Genomic DNA, 26,457 nt, shown 5'->3' on the forward strand with positions numbered 1-26,457 from the left:
ATCTTAACCTAAGCGCTATCTTTTCACAAGCCAAAACTGTTCTTTTTCCTGAGTTTTATCTTCTGTATTGCTGTAAGTGAATTCAATTGCCTTACCTACTTTCTGAATTGTTTTGTCACCACATTGGTGATTGCTGCCACATGTATTCATTTGTGTTTGATTTGAATTTTAAATAAATAAATAATACATTTACCAACCAACCTGATTCTTGGTCCACTGTGACCTGGGGGGTATTTTGAGAAGGGTGTGATATAAGTGGTATATCACTCAGAATATTGAACCTATAGACAATACATATTTCATTTTCGCACTACATACTAGGCGAGACCCGGGTGTATTGCCTGATTGAAATCCTTAACACAACCCACACCTCCCATCTACAACACATGCCCAGAGGGGTATTGAATCAACCCACCCAAACATGCAAACCGGACATAAATACCAATAACCTCTGACAAAAAAACAACTCAAAAGCTAGATACCACCCTTCCGGACACAACAAGCCCAGTACACAAAACAAAACAAACATAGAAACCTCACACACACAGATGCCAGTTCCTCCTGGTTCTATAAGCATCAAAATATTAGCCCAACATCTATCCAATCCCATACACCCTCACTCACCGACCTGACACACTTTTCCTTACAGATCCACGTGGATGCCTGGAGACCATTAAAATGGCAGTGGTGCACAGTATAAATTAACTTAACATAACATATATCCCAGTAAAAGATATTAGCTAACAGGTATTTTGATAAAGAGGGGATGGTAGAAAAAAACCTTCAAAGCTGCAGCGCACCAGGAACGTTTGTTCTGCACAGTCACACACTGCTGTCCCCTAGCTAGGCAAACATGCACTGCACAGCATTCAGTGCTATACTCATCCTAAAGCAATGCACTACTTTGAGTAGCGAAGAAAACATGTAGCACAGGCCAATCTTCCTAACCCTAGTTCATGGACAGAACTGGCAATGGCTGGCTTTGCCACCAACCAACCAAAACAAAAAAAATGCCATCTGTGCTGAAAATTACAATCTGTGTGTGGGGGGAGTGGGATTCTGAAGACTGACTGGTTCTCCAGATGAATTCCCAGTGGTTAAGAAGTGAATCTCGGCGTGATCATTTATTACTGCATCTTTTTCTCATTTTAATTAGCGCCGTGGTGTCTGTGGTCACCGTGACTAGGGGGTCCAGCTGCGCCTCAGCTGATGAGGCCCAGCGAGTCTGAGCCCTCTGCTGGGATTGCTTGCCCTCCCAGGCAGAGGAGGCACGGCCTCGCACTGTGGGATGAACTGCCCCTATGAGGTCGGATCAAGACTGAAATATCACAGACAAGCTGAGAAAACAACTGAGCGCCTCGTAGCTGACTTGTCAGTGTAAGCACATGCATTTTTAGGATTCACTTTTTTCTTATTACGATTTGATTGCACCACTAATAATGTACATCTATAAGCAAAAAACAAAGAATGAAGTCACTTTAGCGTTAAGGAGGGCCGTTGGGTGATCACAAAGCTAATGCGGTCGTGTAATCCTGTACAGCACATTTCCCTTGCACGCCCCCGTAGCTAGCATCACTGCAGGTCACCAGGAGAGGAACCACCCACTGTTGTTCAGCCAAGCGTTGGGTTTTCACCCGATACTACACACGACAGTGACACTTACCTTCATAAGGTGCTGATTTATCCATTTTGTAAACGTTTTCTTTTGCACTTTGTCCCGCTCATCTGAAATAAAAAATAAAAACAATACATCAATGTTGTGAAAAATACAGATTTATTGTAAACTTTTCTGAAAGGCGAAGTGCAACTATGTTCAATATAAATGAAAAGGACACCGGACATGCCCCCGTGACGGGCCCTGACACGCCTTTACTCGAGCGCTTGTTGGAAAGCGCGAGCTCCACTGTGGTGAGAGCCGCGTGCCAGGGGCCTTCAGGGGGCCCAAGCATTTGTGGGGCCCGGGGCGGCAAACGATTTGAGGGGACCTCTTATTTGCCTGTATAGTGACACCACGGAAAATAATGTATCCGAATTCTTTGATATTCCGAGGCAAATTCTGGGGTGCTGAGTAAGAAAAGACTCCCGCTACTAAGAATAAAAGTTGGCGAATGTAGCCAGCAGCACTTAACATACCTCCACTCAATAAATTAGGTTCAATTTACACAACTGATTAAACAACTGATTGCGAGTGTAGAAAAGGCAGGGTGCAAAATGAGCAATCACCACTAGGCACTGGCTGGTGAAATTTGACTCTTCGCGATTAAGAAATCGCACGCTTGTATGTATGCATACAACTGAGGTGGCGAGTGACTTATACAGATGGCCCAACTTAAATGTTTTCCCCCTGGAAAAGATATGCCAACGTTTTTCAATATTTTTCCACACATACCATATGTGCACAGAAATCTGGTCATTCATAGGTCACAACGTCAAAGGCCTTTTTTCGTTTACAGTACCAGCACAATATAGTAGTCATTTCTTGAAGGAATTGATACATTAAACTTTTCCCGGGTGCTCTGCACCATTCCTCTAAGAAGCCAGGAATATTGCTATGACAGATTGAGCGTGGTCAGGGGGTCTTCATGCAACAACCTACCATTTTTTGGGATATGAGAAGCTCAGGTTTTATAACCAGTATTCAGTAGGATGAAACGTGATAATTCCCAGCTAGCTACCTAGTCCTTAAATATAATCCAAGCATTAAAAGACATGAAGAATGTTCTAGCGTACCACAGTCAACACATTTTCCAAGGGCATGGTTGGGCCAGGTTTGTTAGAAACAAAGCCTGTGGGCCATGATCAGAAACCTATGGTTGTTTAAAGTTATGGCACAAAAAACATCTATGGCATGCAGCCTTTTGCAATATTACATATAGTATTACGGTTATACGGTCTATACTTCATTATGTAACCTAGAGCCAACAGTATGGATGAAACTTACATCCCCCAAAATATACCCTTAATCGGGAACATATGTGCAGATAAACGTTAGATCAGCCACCAATGCCAGCCATATATCTCAGTAAGTGCAGAAAAAGAGTAGGCTGAAGTGAGTGTATCAATTAACCATGAATAAACTTGAGAACTGAAGGGACACAGTTAAAATATTGTTAGTCCGATATTCCGCAAGCATGCAAAAGAAATAATTGGATTGCAGATTTTTGACTCTTGTTCCAGGTGGGACTGGAGAACTTCAGACCACAAAGTAAAATTACCAGCGCAATTACTCTTCCTGGCTAAGTGAGTGAGAAGACGCCGCTATTCAGTTGCATGAAAGGATCACTCAGCATAATCTCCCACAGAACTACCAAATGGGTTTCAACCACAATGTAGCACAGAGGCCATCACCATCTAAGTTATCAATGACACACTACGCATCCTGGACACAGTAGCCCAGCTACTTTGATCGAGTAGGACTGAATCGTCCTACTCTGCCACCTTTACCATTGACCTTTAATCCCTTATCTACATCCTCACTATGCACATGAACTTTGATAGAACAGGCTTGCAGTGGTTTGCTTTCTACCTCTCCAATACGGACCAACTCTTCCAGATGGTGCCCAACATATCCCAGCACCACCAATCAAAATATAGATTTCCACAAGGTTCCATTTTGTCCCATAATCTTCAACCTCTTGATGGAACCTCTGGAAGAACTCGTCAGCAACATCCACTTCAAGGTACACCAACATACAGATTTACCCAAGGATCAATAACATCAATGACATCCATTGACTGATGCACTGCCGGTCCTTCATCCATGCATGCCTGTCAATCCCCTGCCTGAAACGCAATCTGACAAAGACCAAATCCAGTCTCATAGGAAACCCTGCCAAGCATGCCCAAGTCCAAAACTAGCCAACTGACATGAAGCTCGACGGATTCACACCCAAGCAATCAATCAGTGCATCATGTCTCAGCTTTACGATCGACTGCCATCTCGCATTCAAAACATACATTGCCATGAAGACCCAAGCAGCAGGATACGCCTTTGTTAATTAGGCTGGCCATGGCAGGGGGAAGGTTTGGCCATCCCCCTACTGAGATGACATGGTGTACTCCTGGCTGTCATATCCCAACTAAATATGACATGGAGGGACTGCGCCTGTAGGCTGTGTCCACCCAGAGTTCACAGCTCTATGTTACTATTGTGATTAATTACTATACCAACTACCCTCCTGTCAGTATCCAGAGTGCATCCCTTTTCCTTCTTTGAAACGGTCTGCCCTCTGCATTAATTTACAGCAGTGGTCTTCAAACTTTTTGGCCTGTGTTGCCCCTGTATCCCCCCTCAGTATAATGTAGGAAGGCTGCCCCCCCAAAGAAATGCCAAATGGACAGTAAATTGAAATGGCTATGAACTATCGTGCACAGTCGCCACACCCTGCTCCCAGTATAGTCCCTTGGCTCCCCCACCTGCTCGCATCACAGCCGCTGGACTCCCTCATCCCACTCCTAGCCCAGTCCCTGGGCTCTCCACACCCCACCACTGACCCTGGGCCTATGCGTTTGGAATTGGCACTAAGGGGCCCATGGTATTTTTTACTGGACATCATTGACAGCTGCTGTGTTTCTGTATAATCCATTTATTTTCTAAAAACTGAGAATGCCACTAACACACAGTATGCTAAGAAACAATTCCCAAGATTACTAGAACTTAAAGAGGCTGAAGGGGATGATTCACTATGTCACAAGTGCAAGTATGATGACCCTTTTCAGGGTCGAACTGGGCCATAAAATGATCTCAGGCAGCAATGAAAAGGTGGCCCACAGTTGCAAATGGCAATTCATGACTTTTGTGACACTGTTTGGATAATACTCAAGTAGGAATTTTTTGATGAAATGTGATGCAAATTGTGCATTTTAAAGAATATTTATTCAGCAACACTGGTCAAAACTACTAGCCGCATAGTGAAGTAACTCATAAAACTGGCCCAGATTGGCCAAGAAATGGCACACTTTGACCCCAAAAATTGGCTCACACCAGCATTTTCCATTTTTGGTTCAGCCAAAGCTGGTTAAGAAAAAGCTGAAAACATTAATGTTCGTTTGATTCTACCCCTGGTTCGCTTAATTGATTATGTTATCAGTCTTGGTCTCTGTCTGATTTATGTTCTGTCCACACCCTGATGCCTACGGGTCCATGGACTATGCAATATAAATGTATTAAAGTAAAGTAAAGCCATGGACCGATTGCCCTATAGGCCAGTGCGACCTTGACCCTTCTACCCATAGAGAACGGTATTAAATATACTTTTTAAACAGCCAAAGCTATTTAGTAGGGTTTGGAATATCAGGAATCTGATGAAAACAGTATTTTAGCTCTTTAAATTCTGAAATGAACACATAGTTGTATTGCTAGAGCAGAGGAGCTATTTGTTCAAGTTTGTAAAGTGGGGATTGAATTCATATCCAGGCTTCACCGTTTTTCTACAAAGTGTGATCCTGGGAAGATGATTTTACTTCAATGGGCAGTATCTGCCAAACTTGGGATTAAAGAAATAGTTTTGCGTTGAGGGTCTGAGAGTTGTGGTGGGAAGGCAGGATGCCAGTAATGAGTTTTGTGTTTTGAAGGGTGGGCAGGCAAGGCAGGGGGCCTTGTGCTATGTGGTCAGAGAGGCAGGATGCAAGGTGAGATTTTTATTGTGGGGAGGCAGAACAGCAGTACAGGTTTGTGCTTAGGCAAAAGTTTTCTCGTGGTTCTTTTGCCATCTTGGGTTCAGCTTGGCTTTTAGATCCATACTAAAATAATAAATATGATAATGACTTGTTATTTATATAGCGTGTTCGCCAAAGCGCTGTATATAGAACCTATTTGCATACAATTATCATCCCAACCTAAGTTAATACTCATACCCGTGTCATGACCACACACACACACACCTGTCACTGTTGAGTGGTTTAAATCCGAAACATAGGGCACAAGCTGAAGATGTTCATATGAAAATGTCCACTGAGAAACACACATCTAGCTTCTCTTATACCAGGTAAAACTAAAAGCCTCACTGTAATGTTGTCCCCGTCTACATGCCCCATAACATTCTTTCCCATTTTACTCCCCTGATGCCAGGATTTTATTTTTTTTATTATTTTCTGACTATGGGTCTGCAGCCCCCTGGACATGAGGCCGCGCCCGCAAGGTGTCGTGCCCCACAGTTGGAATACTGCTGCTTTACAGGATGTGTTGTATTTCGTAGTGTGATAGAACTGTCTGTTGTGGTCATAATAAAGTAGATATCGACCTTTCGGAGATACGCCTGCAGTTCCGTCCAAGTTACCAAAATTGGGCAAGGAGGTTCATAGTTTACTTGTGTTTCCAATCTGTTTGGATCCCTCCTTGCATACTAGAGGCATACATGCCAACCCTCCCGATTTAGGCGGGAGACTCCCGATTTTCGAGTGAAAAATACTGCTATTTTTCACGTTCTCCCACCTAAAATAATTATTTCCCAATGCATTCCAATGGCGAAATTGTTGTCTCCCCATTTCGCTCTAGAAATCTCCCTCTCAGCCACTTCTAAATGTTGGCATGTATGTAGAGGTGTGGGGCTGATTGATGATTTAGAAACCGATATTCATCCCTGGACCACTGGTGCCCCTGGAGTTGACTCGTCACACCGTGCTAGTTTTGCGCAGTGACACAAGATATGTTTTGCAGTTCTTTTCCGAACCATGTTAGTTTTCTAACAGCAACACAAGAAATTTTGCGTTGCCCTTTTTTTGATCGTGCTAGGTTTGTGCAGCGACATGAGAAACTTCACGCCGTTCGTTTCGATTCAGGTTAGGCTTGCACAGCGGCACAAGAAACTTTGCGCAGCTTTTTTTGATAGACAGGGGTGGCGGAATGGGGCAAATTGGATCGAAATCCGACAGATTTCGCTTCTGCGGCTGACCGAACGGAATCCAACAATTTTGCGCACCCATATTTTTAACTACATGGGTGCATATCCTATGTGAAGCGCTGTGTTGCATCCTACCTAGGTTTACACTTTATAAATCCCATACAAAAATGCTTTGCATTTAATCTCCATCTTTGGCCTCTGCTTACTCTTTCATTGAGATCAAAGTCACTCTCGATATCAGAGGTCCAGTCGTGAAAGAGGGATGAGGGATAATGCTGTCTGAAGCACACCATCAGAAAATGAAACCAACAAATGGTGGCACCGTAACCACAATCATTGGTTATCAGTGGTTCTGAAGAGTGTAGACATGCCCTCAAGGTTATATTCTTCTTGAAAACATTCAAGTGCCCCAGCGCCTTTTAAATCTGTGGGTTTTTTTCTGAATCGAAAAAAAGTTCAGTTTTGAAAGACCACTCCATGACTGCACAAAGCGGTCTTTCTAAATCGAGATGTCACGCCCCTGCCGCAAACGAGTGTGCGCAGGGGCTGACAGGCACTGTGAGGAGCACGCGTGTGTAGTAAGTGTGTGTTGTGCGGGGAAGGGGTGTTGGGTGGGGAAATGAGTTTCGGGGGTTTAAAACCCCCAGATTAAAAAGAGAACCAGCGGGAGTGGGTGGGAAAGGGGGTGCAGTATGTGCTATATCCTCATTTTAAAGCGGACACAAAAACGGCCAAAAATAATCTGCCTTTTTTGCGATCAGGCTTTAAAATGCAGAAATATCACATAGAACCTTTAAATGATATGCTGTGCAGGTGAGGACATTCCTTACCCATACTGCAATCACAACCTTTCGTCCGGGTTTGTAAAGCACTCACATTGCCTGCATGCTAGATAGGTACTACCCACATCATAACATGGATATAAACAGTAGTATCCAGACCCTAGTCTGCAGGAAGAAAGGAAATGAGCGATGGGAAGATGAGATATGAAATAGGGAAAAAGATGCTATGAACACAGGGCAGGAGGGAGGGGGTGGGGAATACTGTTCTAGATAGCATTGGTAAGTGTCAGTGCTGTTAGGTGGACCATGGTTTTTGGAAATGGGAGAAGGCGGATATATATCCTAAAGTGTTGAGAAAATTAGTTTACGTTTCCAATGATGAATTGGAACAGTATAAAAGCATATTTAAATGAACATTAAAAGCAATGAGCACTTGTGAAAAAGCTCCTATATGGAGCCTTTAGAGTACAAAGTTTACAAGCCACTAGCACTGCCCAGCCACAAACAGGGGCCACATACCCACTGAAAGGAACACAGTTAAGTCTCAGGGTGCACGCGAAGAAGGGAGCAGGGCAGGGCCGCTGGTCAAAGACCTGACACGAGCGGCTGCGCTGGCTTTCAGGGGAGGGCCAGACCAGGCAGCACTGGAGGCAATGCCACGCATTGCACAGTACAGTATGCAGCATACTGACCCATGCAGCACATCAGAGACACCAGCTTTGCGTTTAAATCCCGCTCGTGCTCAAGCAGGCGTCCCCTCATCCTCGTCCCCAGGCCGCGCCATTTCCAGAGCTGCGAAGGCTGCGTGCGTGGCGTGCCGGGCTACAGGTGACGCAACGACGCTCCTGCTGCCAGAACCAAAACATCACTCCCTCTCCTAAACAAACAAGTGCGCAGCCTGCGTGCACGGCTGAGGAAATGGGTCAACACTAGACACTCCGAGGCTGGACGTGCAGCACACAGGGTTTGCAAATGACATATTTTCAGATTCTGCTTTCAAACACAACTATACGTTATGCCTTGCGGTTTCTGAACATACTGAACTGGCAGGGAGGTTACAGCAACGCCACAGGTAGAGGAGAAAAGAACCTGGCAACGGGCACTAACTACAGCTTGTGCAACGTGGCTGCGCAGTTCAAGGTAGTGCCCATGTGCATGCCACATCGCCAGGCAGAGGACTTTGAAACGCATGTCTTCGAGTGGGTCCACTGAGCGGCCCAGCCAAGACGAGTCGACGAACTTATACGCATTGAATTTAAAGGTTTAAAAAAAAAATGTTTAGGGATGTGAAGAAACATTTTTCTTTCACAATTGCCTACAGAAAATGATCTTACTTAAGTGAAGAGTGTGTAAAGGGACTTTGGTTTCAAGCAATGTTTTGGACGCGTTTCATTTTTAAAGATGCCCTGAGCTGGGAATTCATTTTCATGGCAGTACAAGATAAAGCGAGGGCCTCGCCGACAGGACACAGGCGGCACTGTCTCGGTCAAATGGTGCGTGCAGCGATACCTTGTTCAGTCACGGCACACCAATTTGACAAATGACTCTCAAAACTGTAACCAGAGAATATTTGGAAAATGCATCCGTGGACGAGCTAGGTCATCGAAAGATCTGTGATTAGACACTTGTAACTCAAGGAACAAAGGGGGCTGTGGCAGCACATTCAGCAAAAATCACTGGCCCTAAAAACAAACACCTCGAAAATCATGTTCAGTCACAATGCATGGTAAAACAAGTATTGGCAAAGCCAACAGTTTTGCCATTTGCACAGTGCTTTAAATGGAAGAAAGAAGTGCAGGCATTCACCAGTCTATGCTTGAGATAGGACAAGGCTCAGCTTTGGAAATGTCTTGTGCCAGGGCTTTTCCGGGTCTCCCTGACCCACTACTTTTAATCTTATGCAGTGTCCCGTCCGCCATTTCCAAAGTCCTCTATTTGTCCCACACTCCATTTGTGTCCCCTTCCATCTCTCTTCACTCCTCCAGCAACGCCCCTCCCTCCTCACCTCCAGCTCCAATCATGTTCGTGTTTGACCTTATCGAGAAGTGCTTTCCTAACTTGGGCCTTGGGAACTTGGCACGCTGAAACTAAGACATTCCAGCTAAAAGCCGACCTACTGCAGCTACCACTCAAAGACATCCATCAATCACAGACTGATTTCGACCTGTTCTGGCACCCTTATTGTGAAGTACAAAAGTTGGTAAGCTTTGAGAGAAAGGAGCGTGAAGGACCACTACTACTAAACTAATAACTATCATCTATGGGCAAAGAAGGGTGCCCCGAGAGAAAAGTCACACGCACCCTCACAATCCCAGTTGCAACCTGTCAAGTGTCTCAGAGTAACTGTGTGAATGAAAGTATGAGCTGATAGGATATAACTCATTTTCAAACCTGTTCATCCGCATATTTTGCTGAAGACAACATAACACGCCTCGGCTTTGGTGGGAAGCCGGGCACGGTCTTCCCTCAGCTAATTGCATGGAGAGGACTGGCAGTACTCTTCCTGCAATTTTGATTGTCTGCACTACAAAGTACAAAGAAAGCCTGGTCATTTGGCAAGACCCGGGTTTTGTGCATTGCTTGCACTCGATAGTGCAATTACATGTAAGTGTACGATGGGAGGCGTTCACATGGGTTCTAAAGGAACCTGCCCAGATTTTGCCAGTTGCTAAAAGATGGTGGATTCTGTAGGAATTTAAAGGTGAGGGGGGATAGCTCAGGGGCAATGTGTTTGTCTTAGAAGCAAGACAAGGCAGCACAATACAGCTTTGAATCCCGATCCCGCACTTAGAAACCAATCTCTGGTATCAAGCGCATTATAAAATAACAATTACAATCATAATGCATATCTGCCTCCATCAAAACCAGATGCTGGAGGATATGCATTTGTTTTTGACAAGTGGAGTGGGTGGTGGGAATGTACATTTTATTTTTTAGCCACAGCCGAGCCCATCAAAAACGTGGACATCGTCTGGAGGGGAAAAAGTGGTTAATAAAACTATGAGCGTACACCTTTTACATGTGGTTCTTACACCTCGTTTACAACTCGGAGATATTGGAAAATGGCCCTCTAAATCAGCCCCATTTGAAGGGGGAGTTTTTTCTCAGGATAACATTTTTGTCGATAAGACACAGTGACATTAAATTATTTACTCAGGTTCACACTATTTGGCTAAGCACTGAAGCAGGGATTTCAACCCACTACGCAAGTTGGGCACTTAACCACATACATTCCAAGCTCATTGCAAAGTACAAAACTTACAAAGTAGAGCAATGTGACATTATATAAATCTTTACAGAAACATGTTCTTTGGCCAGACACCTTGGCTCCCCTCTCCCTCCCCTCACCCACTTGTGAGGCAAGGCACCTTGGGATCATCTTTGACTCCTCTCTCTTTCTTTCCACACATCATGGACCCTGCCAAGCAGTCCAATTTTCAGTTGCATCTCCTCAGGGGCATTCTGCCTTTCCTCACCTTCCCCCAGAAACTCAACTTCTCCAGAGCCCTGGTTCTCTCTAGGCTAGACTACTGCAACAGCCTCATCCAAAACCTCTTTCCACCCTTTGCCCCTTCAACTAATCCAGAATAGGACTGCAAGAATGATCCTTGTCCTCAAGCCCAGGGACCACATCTCTGCAGCCATAAATCTCTCCACTGGCTCCCTGTGACTGCAAGGATCACATTCAAGACCCTTTGCATCATCCACCAGGCTCTATGGGGCCTGGAACCTCTTTTCGCCCAGCTTTCCCTCCCTAAATACCTCCCGCCAGAGTCCTCCGGTCTTCTGGATCCAACTCTCCGCAGGTCAAACGTTTCTCCAAGCAGATAGTGGGAGGTAGATCACTTTCCTTGGCTGGCTCCTCCCTTTGGAACGGCCTCCCTTCCACCCTCAGACTTGAGCCAGATCTTCTTAAGTTCCGGAAACTTCTCAAGACTTTCCTTTTCTCCTCTTCCTTCCCTTTCCCCCTTCCTTACTAACTATCCACCTGCCACTCCGACTGGGGATTGGTCACTTCAGAGTCATACAGGGTTCAGACCACCCCCCCACCCCCAGCATCCTTTGCCAGCACTTGCCCCGGGCTCCCTTTCCCGGACTAGCCCAACTTGGTCTCCCTGTCCACTGCACATATCCTCCCTCCCCCACCCTCTTTCCCCTAGCACGTATTGCCTTGGCCCGCCCATTACTTGTCCACTCCCACCCTTGGGGGTACCCCACTCCTGCACTTCTCCCTCTACCCCTTCCCCCATGCACTTACCACCTCTGTCATACACTTGGTTTATAGTGATAGTTTTGAATCAAAAGATTTGAAAAAGAAGTTTCAAAACAAAAGTTTCAAAAACAAAAGCTGTGACATGCTATATTTAACATGCAAAGTACATTTCTTTCTAAACCAATCCGTCGACAATAGTCATGGATTGGTTTCAATTGAAATGCAATTTTATATGTTAAAAGTAGCATTTCAATGGTTTTTGTGTGTAATTTGGCATTTAAATGCTATTTTTTTAAGCTTTTAAACATTACATGGAGCTGTCCAGTGCTGTAATTTCAGCACTGGACAGCTCCATGTAACGTTTCAAGGTTTTAGTGTATATTGGGGGGGTTCCCCCCCAAACCCCATGCAACCCTCCCACCCCCCAGCCCCAAACCTAACCCTAACCCATGTCTGCGGCACTTTTGAATTTTTTTCAAAGAAATTGTCATTCGAAAGAATGACATTTTGAAGAAAAAAATTCAAAAGTTTGCATTTCGAAACTTTTGTATTCGAACAAATGATTGGACACCCATACACTTGCATGGTAGGATTGTCACAGGGCCAACATAACTGTTTTTGTTACATCATACATGGCAATACTATTCATTCAATTCGGGAGGCAAAAGTCCATTCCTGGTTTTAAATTTGCATTGTATGACTTGTACTGGTTTACTATGGGCAAATTCAGGACTACAAGCCCCGGAATGCAAAGTTACAATCAGGACTGGACTGTCTTCTCCCGATTGGAACGGATAATGTTATCATGATGGATGGCGTTAAGCAAATGTGAATATTCACATAAAAGTGAAACCTTTCTTTTTTTGTATGTCAGACTAACACACATCATGGATATAGACAACATTTTAAAAGGGTTGTTTTTATTTTGCGCTCACTTGCAATATCTTGAAAGAAGATACATTCCTGGTAGGGAACTTTAACTGTGTGTGTGTGTGGTCTTTCATTTCGAAATGCCCCATTTCGTTCCTACCACCTAAACAGTTACCCATTAAAAAAAGACCTGCTGAAAAGAAATGCACATATTAAAAGGTAATTGCAAGTCCCTCCCGTTCAGCTCTCCTCATGTTCAGCAGTGAGGGGCGGGAAGGAGACATGATCATGGGATGACCCGGGTGGGTGAGATGGAGGAGGGAACAGGCACAGCTTTCCCTTCAAGGACTCCAAAAAATGATTTAATGTCCTCCTCTCCACGTTATTGAGTACAAGTACTCCCCTTAAGTTTGTAGAAGTCCCGGTCCTCAATGTTGTCATAAATGAGCGTTGCAGCTACTGAGGGCCAGTTAGAACATGCCCCTTTAAGGCACTGCTTTAGTGTAGACATGGGGTAGGTATTTTCCAGGGACTGACTATTACCTGGCCATAAGACGGCAACAACTGACAAACGATGCTAGTACCTGGGAATATGATGGCAGTGCCTGGAAAATGCCCACCTAATGACTTCACAAGAACCAAAAATGTAAGTTTTACCAATACTTGTTTTTAACAGGAATTTAGTGCAAGAAACAGATGTATGTCCTCACACATATTGTTTATAAATGAAGTGGATGAAGGCACAACAAGAGACATTTTTATTAGACCAGGCACTTGTTTACAGCTGAATGTAAGCAGTTATGTTTCAGACTGCTTAGAAATAGCATTGGCATCCCTTAGAAGCACAGAGCGAACTCAAAGAAATATCAAGGTGGGGCAGTTAGTGGGGGTAGCGGGGGTGGCCTTAGGCCGTGAATGGGAGGTTATAAAGTCAAACAACACTCACAGTTTGCGTGTCCCTCTTTACATCTCAATTCTCTCCTACCTCAGGGGAGTCATTTGGGGGTCGCAGTTGCGACCCCTGAGGTATCCCTTGCTACCCCTGTGGTCTCCCCTGCTACCCCTTAAAAAAGAAAACTTTTTTTTTAATGGAAGCTTTCTGGGCTGTGGTCAGTGCCATGTGGCTCTTTGTTTCTGGAGTAGTTGTGTTTCTTGTTCAGGCCTCTTACAACAGCACAGGGGGTTCCACAAGTGTAACACTTTGAGTAGTGACCCTAAATAAGAAAGAATAAGACTAACAAATAATTTGTCTTTCTGGAATTCTATACAATAATTATCAGTTTAATGATATCCACTACAGAGAGTAATTTGCTTTCTGACTTTGAGAGCATTCAGACATGCAATTGTCCCAGTGGGATAGCTCAGTGCTGCTGCGATGTGTGTGTGATCTGCAGGTGGCAGGTTCAAATTCTTGCAAGGCCAACTCAGCCTTTCATCCTTCTGAGGTTGATAAATGAGTACCAACACAGGTTGGATGATATTGTATGCATATTTGTTTTTTATAAAGTGCTTAAGTGTGAGTCCTATATAATTACACATCATTATCATTTGGCCCTGGATGTCTGCTTGCATTTACAGTAATTTGGTAATATGGCCTATACACACTAATATTAATGATACATATGATGATCCATTCTTGTATGAAATATATATCACATTACAGTGAGATCGTAACCATGTTTTACATAGTGTACTTGGGAACAATGATATGTTATGCCACTTCCTGTTTTGTCAAGGGTTGAAAGGTCGTGTTCCATCGATGTAATATCGTTTGAGTAGGTTATTGCCCTTTCCCAGGCGAAGGACATGTGTGCGCTGTGGACTTCACCCGACTGTCGGGGGAAGTGACGTTGGGTTAGGGAGGAGGCGGGATGAGGGAAGATGTTGCCCTTGTGGGAGTTAGTTATGAAGTTGCACTGAATAAAGAAGGTTGCATATTCGCCAGCTCTGTGTGTCTCCCTTCGTTGAAGTCAGCGTAGGCCTGATGGCGGCAGCCCCGCATTGGTGAGAGAGGGTGATTCGCTCAAGTCCACATTGGCGAGACGACCGCAACCTCACCACACACCACGCTGCACTGACGCTGCACCGGTCTAGGCGGCGCCATGCGCAAGGTCCCGGGGCACGGCCGTGCTTTCTAGCAGGGTGCAGCCGGACACACAACACTTGCACCGGCGCTCCTCCACGCACGGCAGGTGCGCTCCATCCCATCAGGGATTTCCGGTTTGGAGGAAGGGGGAAGGATCTCACCAGTGGTCCGGCACCGTGAGCCCTCCATAGGATCCCAAGACCCCTCCCCACACAAGGCTCAGCACAGCCTGTGGAGGCACGGGCACATTAAGGGAGAAGTGGTGCACACGACAGCTGAACCCTGCGCCAGAGGGAACAGGAGCACATAAACTATACCCCAGGGTCTGGGGAAAGGGCCCAGGAACACAACACAACTTGCCCACCCTGCCAACGTCCAACCAACCACTGGTGCTCCCCGGAACAACCAGGCAGCACATCATGCCAGATGAGGAAGTCCCACCAGAGAGCGTGATCCGCTCATGTCCACACTCCCATGTTGTATGAACGGATACTATATGTGGACTACAGTGGCGTGTACTACACTGCCAGCGAGTCACTCGTCTGAACATTCTTGTATGCTGAAGGCCAAATGTTTTCTTTGTCCTGCGTGCAGGTTGGAGCGCTTTTCCCATCACAGGACGGCCATTGTGCAGTGTTTTATACAAATGGTGCAACTGCAGCTGATTTGCCAGCGGGCTGCTGATGGTGCTTCATTTCTTACAGAATGCAGGTCTGCGCTGAGACAAGGGACCAACCTATTGCCTGGCATCAAGGATCCAGAAAATGCTTCAAGCAAATGATTTGGGGAGGCAATGATTCTCTCGCAAAGGATTCTGGTCCGGGCATCGTGTGCAGGGAGGATAGCCCAGGGGAAACATGCTCGCCTTGGAAGCAAGACTACACGGAGCAACGCAGGTACGATCCTCGGGTCCGCACTTAGAAACCTCTGGGTATTAAGCGTGTTATAAATAACCAATCATATATCAGGGCAGGTGGCTGTAGGACCAGGCTTTGATTTGATTCAGCACATTTATATCGCACAAACCAAAGCAAAATAATCTACATCTAGGCACATGGCGTGGGGTAAGGCAGGGCAGATGGGAGGGGACATGTGATTGGGTCAGTTTGGCAGAGGGGCAGTTTAAGGAGCTGGGTTGGCACACATTGCTGTCTGCTGGCCACTGTGGGAGCACAGCCTGTGATCTGGCATGGGAGAATTCGGGTGAGCATCAGTTTCCAGTGCATACCAGACTGGGTCCTATTGCCGCAGTCCGGCCGCTAGCGCCTACTGCCATTGCAATGGCTTCATAGCGCTGTGGGATGCTAGCCCGTTGGAAGACCGCAGTCTGTGCAAATATTACTATAAAAGGAGCATTGCATTGCATGCAAATAGTAACTAGAATTAGGTGACTTTTCAATTACTAGCAGAGAGGACTAGTTTAAAGCATTATGAAAATCACGCAGAGCTTTGTGTTCAGACACAGATATGGCTGCTATGTCCGCGACTATGTGACAGCTTGACTGAATTTTCCGAGGGACTCAGCTGTATTCTATGGGCTGCAGTGCCAGAGGGGGAATGGGTATTATAGTCTATCAACCCCTAGGGCAACTGTCTACAGTTGAGGGCTCTGCTATACTTTAAATGCAGAAGGCATGCTCACGGAATAGCATGGAGTCAATGCAAAACAACCTGCAACCCTGCACTCTCACCACTGGCATGTTGCATACAGGTTCCATTTCAGTAGCTCACACTGTACCTGCCAATCCCCCCAACCTGACGCCCCCTATTTCTCTCTCACACATCAATACATTGAATCCCATGTGCAATAAAACAGGCATCTGTGAGTTGGAAGATGAGGGGAAGGGTTAGACAGTATGCAAATTCCAGTCCATTAGCATAAGCAACAGCTAAGGGTAATGGGAGGCAAGAACCTTTGGTTCAGAGAAAGGGCTACTTGTGGTCTTCAGTCACCCATTGTTCCTGGCTTGACATGCTGGCTGGCAAGCTCAGAGATGCCTCAAGCTCACCCTATCATGCTCAAGTGCTGGGCTCAGTTTCGGGTTGGGAATTCTGCCTGTCAGGGCAGGACCCGTATTGGCTTTTGTCGGGCATTCCTTAGACATTGGTCAGGCCAGGGTCTGGTGACCTTTTTTGTTGGGGGTTCTCCTCTTCTATGGTATACTTTAGGCCACGGATCAGGTGACAGGTGAGGGACTGTGGCTGGGGAGCCCCCTTTTTGTTTCAAGGGTTTAGGTTCATTACCTTCATGTTTGTTCTGATGGGGGTTCCAGTGAGCTTTGGTGGGACTAAGGGACAATGCTGTCTTTTTTGCGGTTGGGGGGCTGACGACTCACAGTTGACCGAGGGCCAGCCTAGCAGGGATTTGACTGGTATTGCAGGGGGGGGGGGGGCACATGGACCCAGAGGAGATGAGGGAGGCGCTACAGCTTATTAACCAAATTGGGCATATGCAAGTGGTGGAAGTGTTCATCCCCCCAAGCCCCTCAGGGTAAAATCAGCAGTAGACGGTCTGAGCCCCCTGCGGAGACTGCAAGCTGCCGACTGGAAACGCTTAACTTAACGTTTTCTCTACTTTCTCCAGCACATTGGATGAGAGCAGACAAAAGCAGGGTCATCAGCCGTTTTGTTGGGCGGCCATTAATCCTTCAGTGTGACACCCCACCTGCTGTCCCAACAGCATTCCCTCAAGCAGGGCAAGTGTAAAGGTCAACTCCAAAGGCCTATTTTGGTGTGTAAACACTGTATTCCAATTTCTCTTGTGAAATGGACGTGCCTTAAAGTGGCTCTTGCTTGAATTTCGTTTCTTTAAAAGGTTTGTTTTGGTGGTGAGAGGGGGTTAATGTCATGAGCCCTACCCGTATAACACATTGATTTAAAGGATGACATAGAATCATGCAGAGCACATTCAGGGCAACAAGTTGCAATCCTGTGAATTCTCTAAATAAATGTCACATATTTCATAGAATTAAATGACATTGTTGTTAACAATTTTATTTGGCGCGGTACACTCTCTGGCCTGCTGTGATATTTTTAGGTATTAATTACCTTCTTGGAAACACTAGTAAGTTACAACAAAGTCAAATATGTGTTCAGTGGGTCACATATGCGCAGAACACGCATGTACACATTTCTATCTTATCCAGAGAAACAGGCAATGTTACTAAGTAACACCATTTTCTAAAACTGAAAAACATCAGTTGGTGTAATTTACACTGATTCGTTTTTTGTGGAAATGCAAGTTCTAAAACTGAAAAACAGAAGTTGTAATCTAATGTATATTTCGTTTTTTTGTGAGAATGCAACTTGTAGTCACATCAACGTTATCAATTAGCAACACTGCTTTTTTAAACACTAATCAAGACCAGATAGTTTTGTCACACATGCATAATAAAGACATCTCAGGTTGGCCCATGGGAGAGAGTGTCCTGGCTTTTAGGCATTCATCACATTGCATTCTGGTACCTGTAGTCCTGTGTTTTATAGTAGCAAAATAAAGCTAGAAATACTGTACAAAAATGCAGAGCGATGTGGCATTAAAAAAAACTTGCCAAACATCTACCCTTTCCCCGGAACAACTAAAGATGCAACTCAGAAATGTGCAACATGAAACGCATACAACTGCAAACTGTTCAACCAGAAAACCTGGGCACACAGTTATGTTTCCCCATTTGACCAATCTGTGCGATCCTGCACAAGTCCCTCTACCCAAATGGTTCCGGTTTCGTTTGGCTGCCAAAATGACAATCACCTAGAAGGGATTCTGTGAAGTGCAAACTACACAAAAAGCCTCACTCGCACTTGGTTTAATATACTATAAAGTTTGCGCCATGTAACAATAATATTCAATATTTGTTTATTATGCCCAACCCATGCTGATTTGCCCCTTAGCTTGATGATTGCTCATGGCACCATCACTGTGAGCCATGGTGCCCTCAAAAAAGTACTTCAATGCTTTGTCAGTGGGAGGATGGAGTGGGCACTCTTGGGCTTTGACTGCATAAGGAGTCCCCCAGTTAATTTTAATCTCAGCAAATCCTTCCTCCCCTGAACACCCTATGGGCATTGCCCATGGGGTCTTGATGTGAAACACAGTTTTTGAGTGGGGTGGTGGAGGAGAAGAAACTCATTTTGGGCATGGGGCTGCGAGCCTAACCCTGAGGCGTGACCTTCTGCACGTTGCTTTACTTTTTCGTCCCTCTCTCCCAAGCATGTGTCTATCACCTGCCACCCCTAGTTTAGCTCTGCTTGCTGCTTGCCTGTCCCCTAAAAGACAGGAGGGCATGAGCCAGGTCAATGTTACTCATTGTAGCAGCCTCATGCTGGCATATCCAGGAAACACACTTCTGACCCGCAGCTTGCACACATGTCACTGCAGCAGGTGCATTAACCAACTGAGGTACTTGTCCAGAGCAAGGCTAGTGGGTATGATTCTATCCATCACTTTAACGTTTTGATGGAAAGCAGAGGGTCATTAAATAAAAATGGCCTAGCCAGTAGATCCACACAGGCACGTGCAGGGGTGTTGCTAGGTCTGGAAAAGATCAGGGGCTAAGCTAATGTCGGCGACTGGCAGGACTCGGGGCTAGCTAGCATTTTGGTTGTACAACCAGAAGACCCAGGGTTATAGTCCCATTAGCCCGACCCTAGCAACGCCTCTGGGCACGTGTCTATAATTTTACTTCCTGTCATGTCACTTCCCATGGTTTCACCCGAGTCAAAGAGTGTGCCATAAGTTGCAGCCCCCTCACCAGTCAATTTAAAAGTTGGCACGCCTGGTCCTATGCCCAGATGTAATGTAATGTAATTGGTTATTTATAACGCACTTAATACCCAGAGGTTTCTAAGTGCAGGCCTGGGAACCGAACCTGTGTTGCAGCACACGTCATCTTGCTTCCAAGGCGAGCACGTTGCCCCTGAGCAATCCTCCCTCCCCACACATGAAGTGTGAAGTGTGTTGGGGTCATTTGAAAAATCGAAAGTTCAAACACTGGTCTACCTGCTGCCTTTGCGCGATCCAGGCCGGTCAGGGGCGCCGAGTATGCGGGTGCTCCGGGGCCCAGGCAATCTGCCCTAAATGTTCCTATACTTTCAATGGAACGTCCTGAAAATAGGATCACTGGCACCGGCACCCCCCCCCCAGACCTCCGCCCCCCCGCTCAATCACTCCTGAAAATTCTAAAGTTGGCTACCCTGAGGCAGGTTGCTCATAAAACATCTGTTTTTAACAGCATGACGAAACTGCAAGACGATTGTGCAATAAGCTCTTGTGGAACAACATTGTACCTAGTTTAAACATCAAGCTCCCTCGGCTTTTGTCTTCATTAACGGTGGCATTGAGTAAAATATCAATAGCACCATCAGGGAGAGCCTGATGTTTAGATTAAGCACAATCAAATCAAATTGCCAGAAACCTTTCAAGCGCAAGTCATTGGACAGTTTTACCTTGCCTATCTAACACAGTTCGGTTGCGGTGCAACACTGTCCTACTAGAACATTGTTCTGCGGTAATTAGCAACGGTAATGTTAACAGTCCAATCGCTCTTCATAAAGCTGGAGTAAACTTCCCTTGGGGAACCCACACTTGGAAAGCCATCAGATGTCTTATTTTCTACACAGGGAAAGCATCCCAGTTTCTGTTGGTACCCTTTATTTGTAAAACAGCAGGACCTGTATGTACTCACAACCTTCTCCGAAGAAAAACGTGTGGAGGGCTCGCACCAGCCAGTAAAGCTGCTCTGACAGGACTCTAGGGAAGGACACGCTTCAAAGAGCTCGGCTCAAGTCGCGGTTCGAATCATTCTTAAGGACTGTAATCGGTTTGAAGGATTCCAACCCCCACAGAGAGGACTCGGGAGGGGATTCAAACCAAACCGTTTAAATCCCTGATTGGTCCATTTGTGGCATGATTTGCTTCAAACCGATGACACCTACTGGTCCAAGCCAGATTCAGTGTTCAACCTTAATGCAAATATATGCTGTAGCACACTGCTATAAAATGAAATAATGCTGTAATTACAACAAAATAAATTTTATAAAAATAAACAAAATTGAAAGCTTCCAAAAGTTCAAGCCAAGTCGTGCCAACATGTATTCTTATCTATTCGAGCTGTTCACTTGGGCTCCAAATGGTTTAAATCATTCCCACATATTTGAACCTGCGTTGCTTATGTAGGTTTTCATCCCATTCAAGACAGTTCGACCAATCCTAGTGTTGACATTGCAAAATAAAAACAACCAAAATAAAGCTCATCTGTATCAGAGAGGCGAGAGCTTTGCAAAAAGCCAAAACCGCTCTGTGATCCAGGATGAACCAGGGGCATCCTCCAGGGAAGGTGGTCTAGTTCTCATGCACCACTTTCATCAAAAAGCCTTAAAACAATCAATTATTTATGGCAAATTCATTATCCGGCAGGGCATATATCGAACGCACTGATCACCGAAGGACGAACGGTTATGGCGGCCTTGCTGGGACTACTCTCGGTGACCCTGAAGTCCCCACACACGAAAGATTCGAGTAGCCCACACCCTTCACAAAGTAAAGAAATCCACATGGTCCTAGACACACACGTATCACAGTATGTTCTCAACCGATTATGCCCGATTCATGGAATATTGTGACTTTCAACTGCCAACAAACACGCTGATTCATGGAAAAGTGCAAAGTGTATTTTTGTTGTGCAAATAAATACACTTTGCACTGTCCTATGAATCAGGGTGGAGCAGTTGCATGGCAAAAATACACTTTGCACTGTTCCATGAATCAGGGTGGAGCAGTTGCACGGCAAAAATACACTTTGCACTGTTCTATGAATCAGGGTGGAGCAGTTGCACGGCGAAAATACACTTTGCACTGTTCCATGAATCAGGATGTTTGTTGGCAGTGTAAAGTCACTTTTCAGCAGTAAAATGTAACATTGCACCGTGCAAAGAATGCTATGAATCGTGCCCATATGTGTTTTCACTGCTGAAAACATGCATTGTTGGGTAAACGATATTTGTTTTCACACACTAAACGCCCCTTTCAACATATGTTACGACTGGTACAATTAGATAAAACTCCAGTCATAGAATGCGTGGGGAAAGTGTTAGATAGTGGCTAAAAAAAATATCGTTTACCCACCGATGTTTGTTCTCAGCGCTAAAAATACTGCATACCCTGCTCTACAGCAATTAGACGTGTCGAAGAGATGCTTAGAAATGTACAGCGCCTGTACACCAAGCCGGTTGCCTCGCTGCCACTTGGAGGAAGCTCTGCCAAGTAGACAGCTTGAAAAGACCCGGAAGGAAGCCCTGGACTAAAATAGTGACTAGACGGACTATGCTCCAACTGCCCCAGGGAAGCCGCAGCACAAGTTAGCAGGAAACGTGCGCCTCCGCTCTTCCACAACAGTTCCGGAATTCCTGTGGAAAGGAGCCCGGTGTTGACAAAAACATGAACGCTGGGAAGGTGAGCAGTGCTAATTAGTTAAGGGAATCAGGACCTCCTATGAACTGCAACGAATTGTTCGCTAAAACTCCAGAAAATCATGTTTTCTTCAAGTTTCCTTGATACATAGGACTGGACTTGCTGATGGGAAATGGATATGCAGTGTTTTGAGCACTGAAAACAAACATTATTGGGTAAACAATCTTTATTTTTTTTTCCAGCCACTTTCCCCACGTGTTCTTGGACTGGAGTTTTTTTTATTTTTTTTTATAGAATTGCACTAGTCCTGGAATATGTTGGAATGGGTATTTGGTGGGTGAAAACAAATATTTTTTTCAGCGCTGAAAATACTTGAATCCGGAACACGTGATGCACATTAAGGTGTTCAGCTTTATGTAAAGTATACCTATATCGTTTCTACCACAACCACCTTATTTCAACAAGTGTTCACAGCTTCAGAAACTGGGTTAGGCCTCTTCTTCGAACGCTCTGTCTTTTTACAGTGTATCCCGAGTGATGTAAATAGTCCAGGTTGTTGTGTTGGCCGTCTCCTTATTTTCACAGTAATCTGGTAACATGGGCTTATACACACTGATATTAAAACTACATATGGTAATCCATTCTTATATGAAATGTACATCATATTACAGTGATATCGTAACCATATTTTTCTTAGTGTACTGAGGAACAATGCTATGTGAGGTCACTTCCCGTTTTGTCAAGGAGTGAAAGGTCGTGTGCCATCACTTCCCGTGATGTCACTTGGGTTCAGGGTCAAATGTCATCACTCCATGTGATGTCATCAGAGGTCAAGGGTCATGTGATGTCACGTCTGCTTCCCCTGGAATTTTGGTGAAATGACGTCCCTGCTGGGAAGGTCTGCATCCTTGGGTTCCTTGGGCAACTTGGCAATGTAGACCAAATCATGGCTCTATGTATATAGACAGAGAAGCTACATTTATTTGTTTATTACATTTATATGGCACTCAGGCAGCCCAGGGGCATTGTGGCGCTGTTACTTGTAAGGGAACTTAGTTACAGGTACAGGTATAGGTTGTGCCTTGGGTTACAGAGAGGCAGGATCCTGTGTCAAGCGATAAGGAGAGTCATATAGCAGGGTACATCATACATCATAGTATATCATACATGTTAGTCATTGAGGTTTAGACATGAGAGGTTGTTTAGGTGAACAGGGTAGTTTTCATGGCTTTGCGGAAATTAGTCAGTGAGGGTTCCGCTCGCAGAGAGGTGGGGAGGGTGTTCCAATGTAGTGCGGCAAGGTAGGGGAAGCTGGCGCCACCAGCTCTAGCTCTTTTTACCCTGGGCACGGAGAGCATATTGGCATAGGGTGTCCTGGTGGGTCTTGTGGACGCGACTGGGTGGATTCTCTGGGATAGGTACGCTGGGGCTGAGAGATGGACACATTTGTGGGTGATGCTTAGCGCCTTGAATATAATCCTTTCCTTAATGGGGGGCCAATGGGATGCTTTTCTAGCAGCGGTGATGTGCTCCCTCTTGGCAATGCCTTGTGCAGCGCGCAGGGTGCTATTCTGAATTACTTGCAACTTCTCGAGGTTTTTGTTGGATGTCCCTAGGAAGAGGACATTACAGTAGTCTAGCCGGGAACCAGTTATGGCTCTGGCTATGTTGGTGCATGTGTCTTTTGATAGAAAAGGCCTGATTGCGTTGAGGAGTTTTGCATGGTAAGCTGCAGAGGAGGCGATTGCGTTTACTTGTCTGGTCATAGATAGGTTGGAGTCTAGATAGACGCCTAGCGTTTTTACCGTGTCTAGTACAGGGATTTTGATTGAGTCAATGGTAAAGTGGCTAAACTGGGAGTCAAGTTTCTTGAGGGTGTCAGGGGATCCTACGAGTAGGAGCTCAGTTTTGTCGGAGTTAAGGCATAGGCCGTTGATAGCCATCCACATTTGGATAGTGTTGTATATGTTGTTAAGAGTTGCACAGTCAGTGTCATAGTTACCTGTTAGTGTAAGGAGGATCTGAGTGTCGTCAGCGTAGTTGGTGTAGGAGATGTCCATGGCGTCAAGGCAGAGGAAGAGGGGGCGGGTAAAGATGTTATATAAGGTCGGGGAGAGGCAGGATCCTTGGGGCACACCACATAGCATGATGGTGGGTGACGCAGTGGCTAGGTCAGAGAAGACTTGCATGGTTCTGCCTTGGAGGAAGGAGGTGATCCAAGTGGTAGCTTCTTGGGAGAAGTTGGCTGTGGAGGTGAGGTGATGGCAGAGGATGTCATGATCTACAAGATCGAAAGCTGCAGAGAGATCGAGGAGAAGGAGCAGGACAGGTTTGCCTTGGTCTCTAGCGTCATCCATTTGGTTTTTGAGGTCGAGTAGGGCGGTCTCTGTCCCGTGCCTAGGCCGAAAGCCAGATTGTCTCAGTCCTAAGAGGTTATGCTCTTCGAGGAAGTGCTGGACTTGTAGGTAGGCTGCCTTGTCTAGAATCTTGAGGAGGAATGGGACTGTGGTAATAGGGCGGTAGTTGTTGGGGGAGGTGGGGTCAAGTGTAGGTTTTTTTATGAGAGGTCGGATCCATGCTTCCTTGAGGCATGAGGGGACTCTCCCTGTGGTGAAGGAGGCATTGACGAAGGCTGTTAGGAAAGGAGCAAGGGTGTCTGCGCAGTCTTTGATGATGGAAGCTGGGCAGGGGTCCCCTTTGCAATTGGAAGGTTTGATGTTTTTCATTATGCTGATCATGTCTTTCTCCTGAATGGTTTTGAATGAGAAGGTAGGGGCTGCCTCTGTGGGTGAGGAGAGGGGGGGTGGGTAAGGGGTAGAGGGGGTGGGGAGCACTAGTTTGGTGTTCAGGATTTTGGCTTGGAGTGAGCTGATCTTGTTGCGCATGGCTGTTTGGATGTCATCACACCATGCTTTATCTTTGGTGAAGTTTTGGGGGGTGGGTGTAGGGGTCTCGAGTTCCCTGAATATAGCGAACATTTCCTTGGTGTTTGATTTGGCCTCGGAGATTCTATCTTCAAATGATTTGGCTTTGGCTTTGGTGATGGCTTTCTTATATTCATTTGAGAGGGATTTGAAATTAAGTTTGTCGTTGTCATCACGGGATGTTTGCCATTGAGCTAGTGCTGCTCGAAATGCCGGGGCGAGCGGGGTATGTGTATTCTGAGGGGTGCGTGTGAAGTTTTACACGTGATTTCGCTAGCGTGAGAGGGGTATGTGTATTTTGAGGGGTGCGTGTGAAGTTTTACGCTACATATGGTAATCCAAAACTTCACACGCACCCCTCTGAAAACACGTAGCCCGCTCGCGCCAGGCCAATAGCGTGTAAAACTTCACACGCACCCCTCAAAATACACGTAAAACTTCACACGCACCCCTCAGAATACACATACCCCGCTCGCGCCAGGCCAATAGCTTGTAAAACTTCACACGCACTCCTCAGAAAACACATACCGCTCTCGCGCTAGCAACATCGCGTGTAAAACCTCACACGCACCCCTCAGAATACACATACCCCGCTCGCACCAGGCCAATAGCGTGTAAAACTTCACACGCACCCCTCAGAATACACGTACCGCGCACGCGTTAGCGAAATCGCGTGTGAAAGTACCCACGCACCCCCGAAATACACGTACCCCGCTCACCTAAGGCCTATCGCGTGTGAAACTCCCAGCATACCCCACAAATACACGTACCCCGCTCGCACAGGGCCTGTCACGTGTGAAACTCCCTGTGTACCCCACAAATACACATACCACGCTCGCACAGGGCCTATCGCGTGTGAAAATTCCCACGCACCCCTGAAATTCATGCAGGCTGCCCATCCACCCTCCCCATGCCCCACAGGCAGCCCATCCACCCTGGCCATGCCCCACAGGCAGCCCACACCACAGGGGGGACTTTTTCCATGCAATTTACCAGGCGCGAGTGGGGTACGTGTATTCTGAGGGGTGCGTGTGAAGCTTTACACGTGATTTCGCTAGCGTGAGAGGGGTACGTGTATTTTGAGGGGTGCGTGTGAAGTTTTACGCGCTATTGGCCTGGCGCGAGCGGGCTACGTGTATTCAGAGGGGTGCGTGTGAAGTTTTACACGTGATTTCGCTAGCGCCAGAGGGGTACGTGTATTCCGGGGGTGCGCTTGGAGTATTACATGCGATTTGGCAGTGTGGGTCCTCCCGGGTGTGCCCCCTCCCCAGGCCCTGCAGGCAGCCCACACCACAGGGGACTACCCTACACCCCTGGCCATGCCCTGCAGGC

At 46.0% G+C, this 26,457-nt stretch overlaps 1 protein-coding gene across 16 annotated transcripts in view; it reads right to left on the reverse strand.

The window, feature by feature from the left end:
* Positions 1–26,457, reverse strand: part of DST (dystonin) — a 2,190,048-nt gene that overhangs the window by 1,584,065 nt on the left and 579,526 nt on the right. For all 16 annotated transcript variants that reach the window (XM_069606170.1, XM_069606155.1, XM_069606164.1 and 13 more), the window contains one exon: positions 1,664–1,725. In XM_069606170.1, the coding sequence (XP_069462271.1) occupies positions 1,664–1,725 (62 nt within the window). The remainder of the gene's footprint in view (positions 1–1,663; positions 1,726–26,457) is intronic.

This window comes from Ambystoma mexicanum, chromosome 4p, assembly GCF_040938575.1.
Source record: "Ambystoma mexicanum isolate Mex_15411 chromosome 4p, UKY_AmexF1_1, whole genome shotgun sequence".
NCBI classification, from domain to species: Eukaryota; Metazoa; Chordata; class Amphibia; order Caudata; family Ambystomatidae; genus Ambystoma; species Ambystoma mexicanum.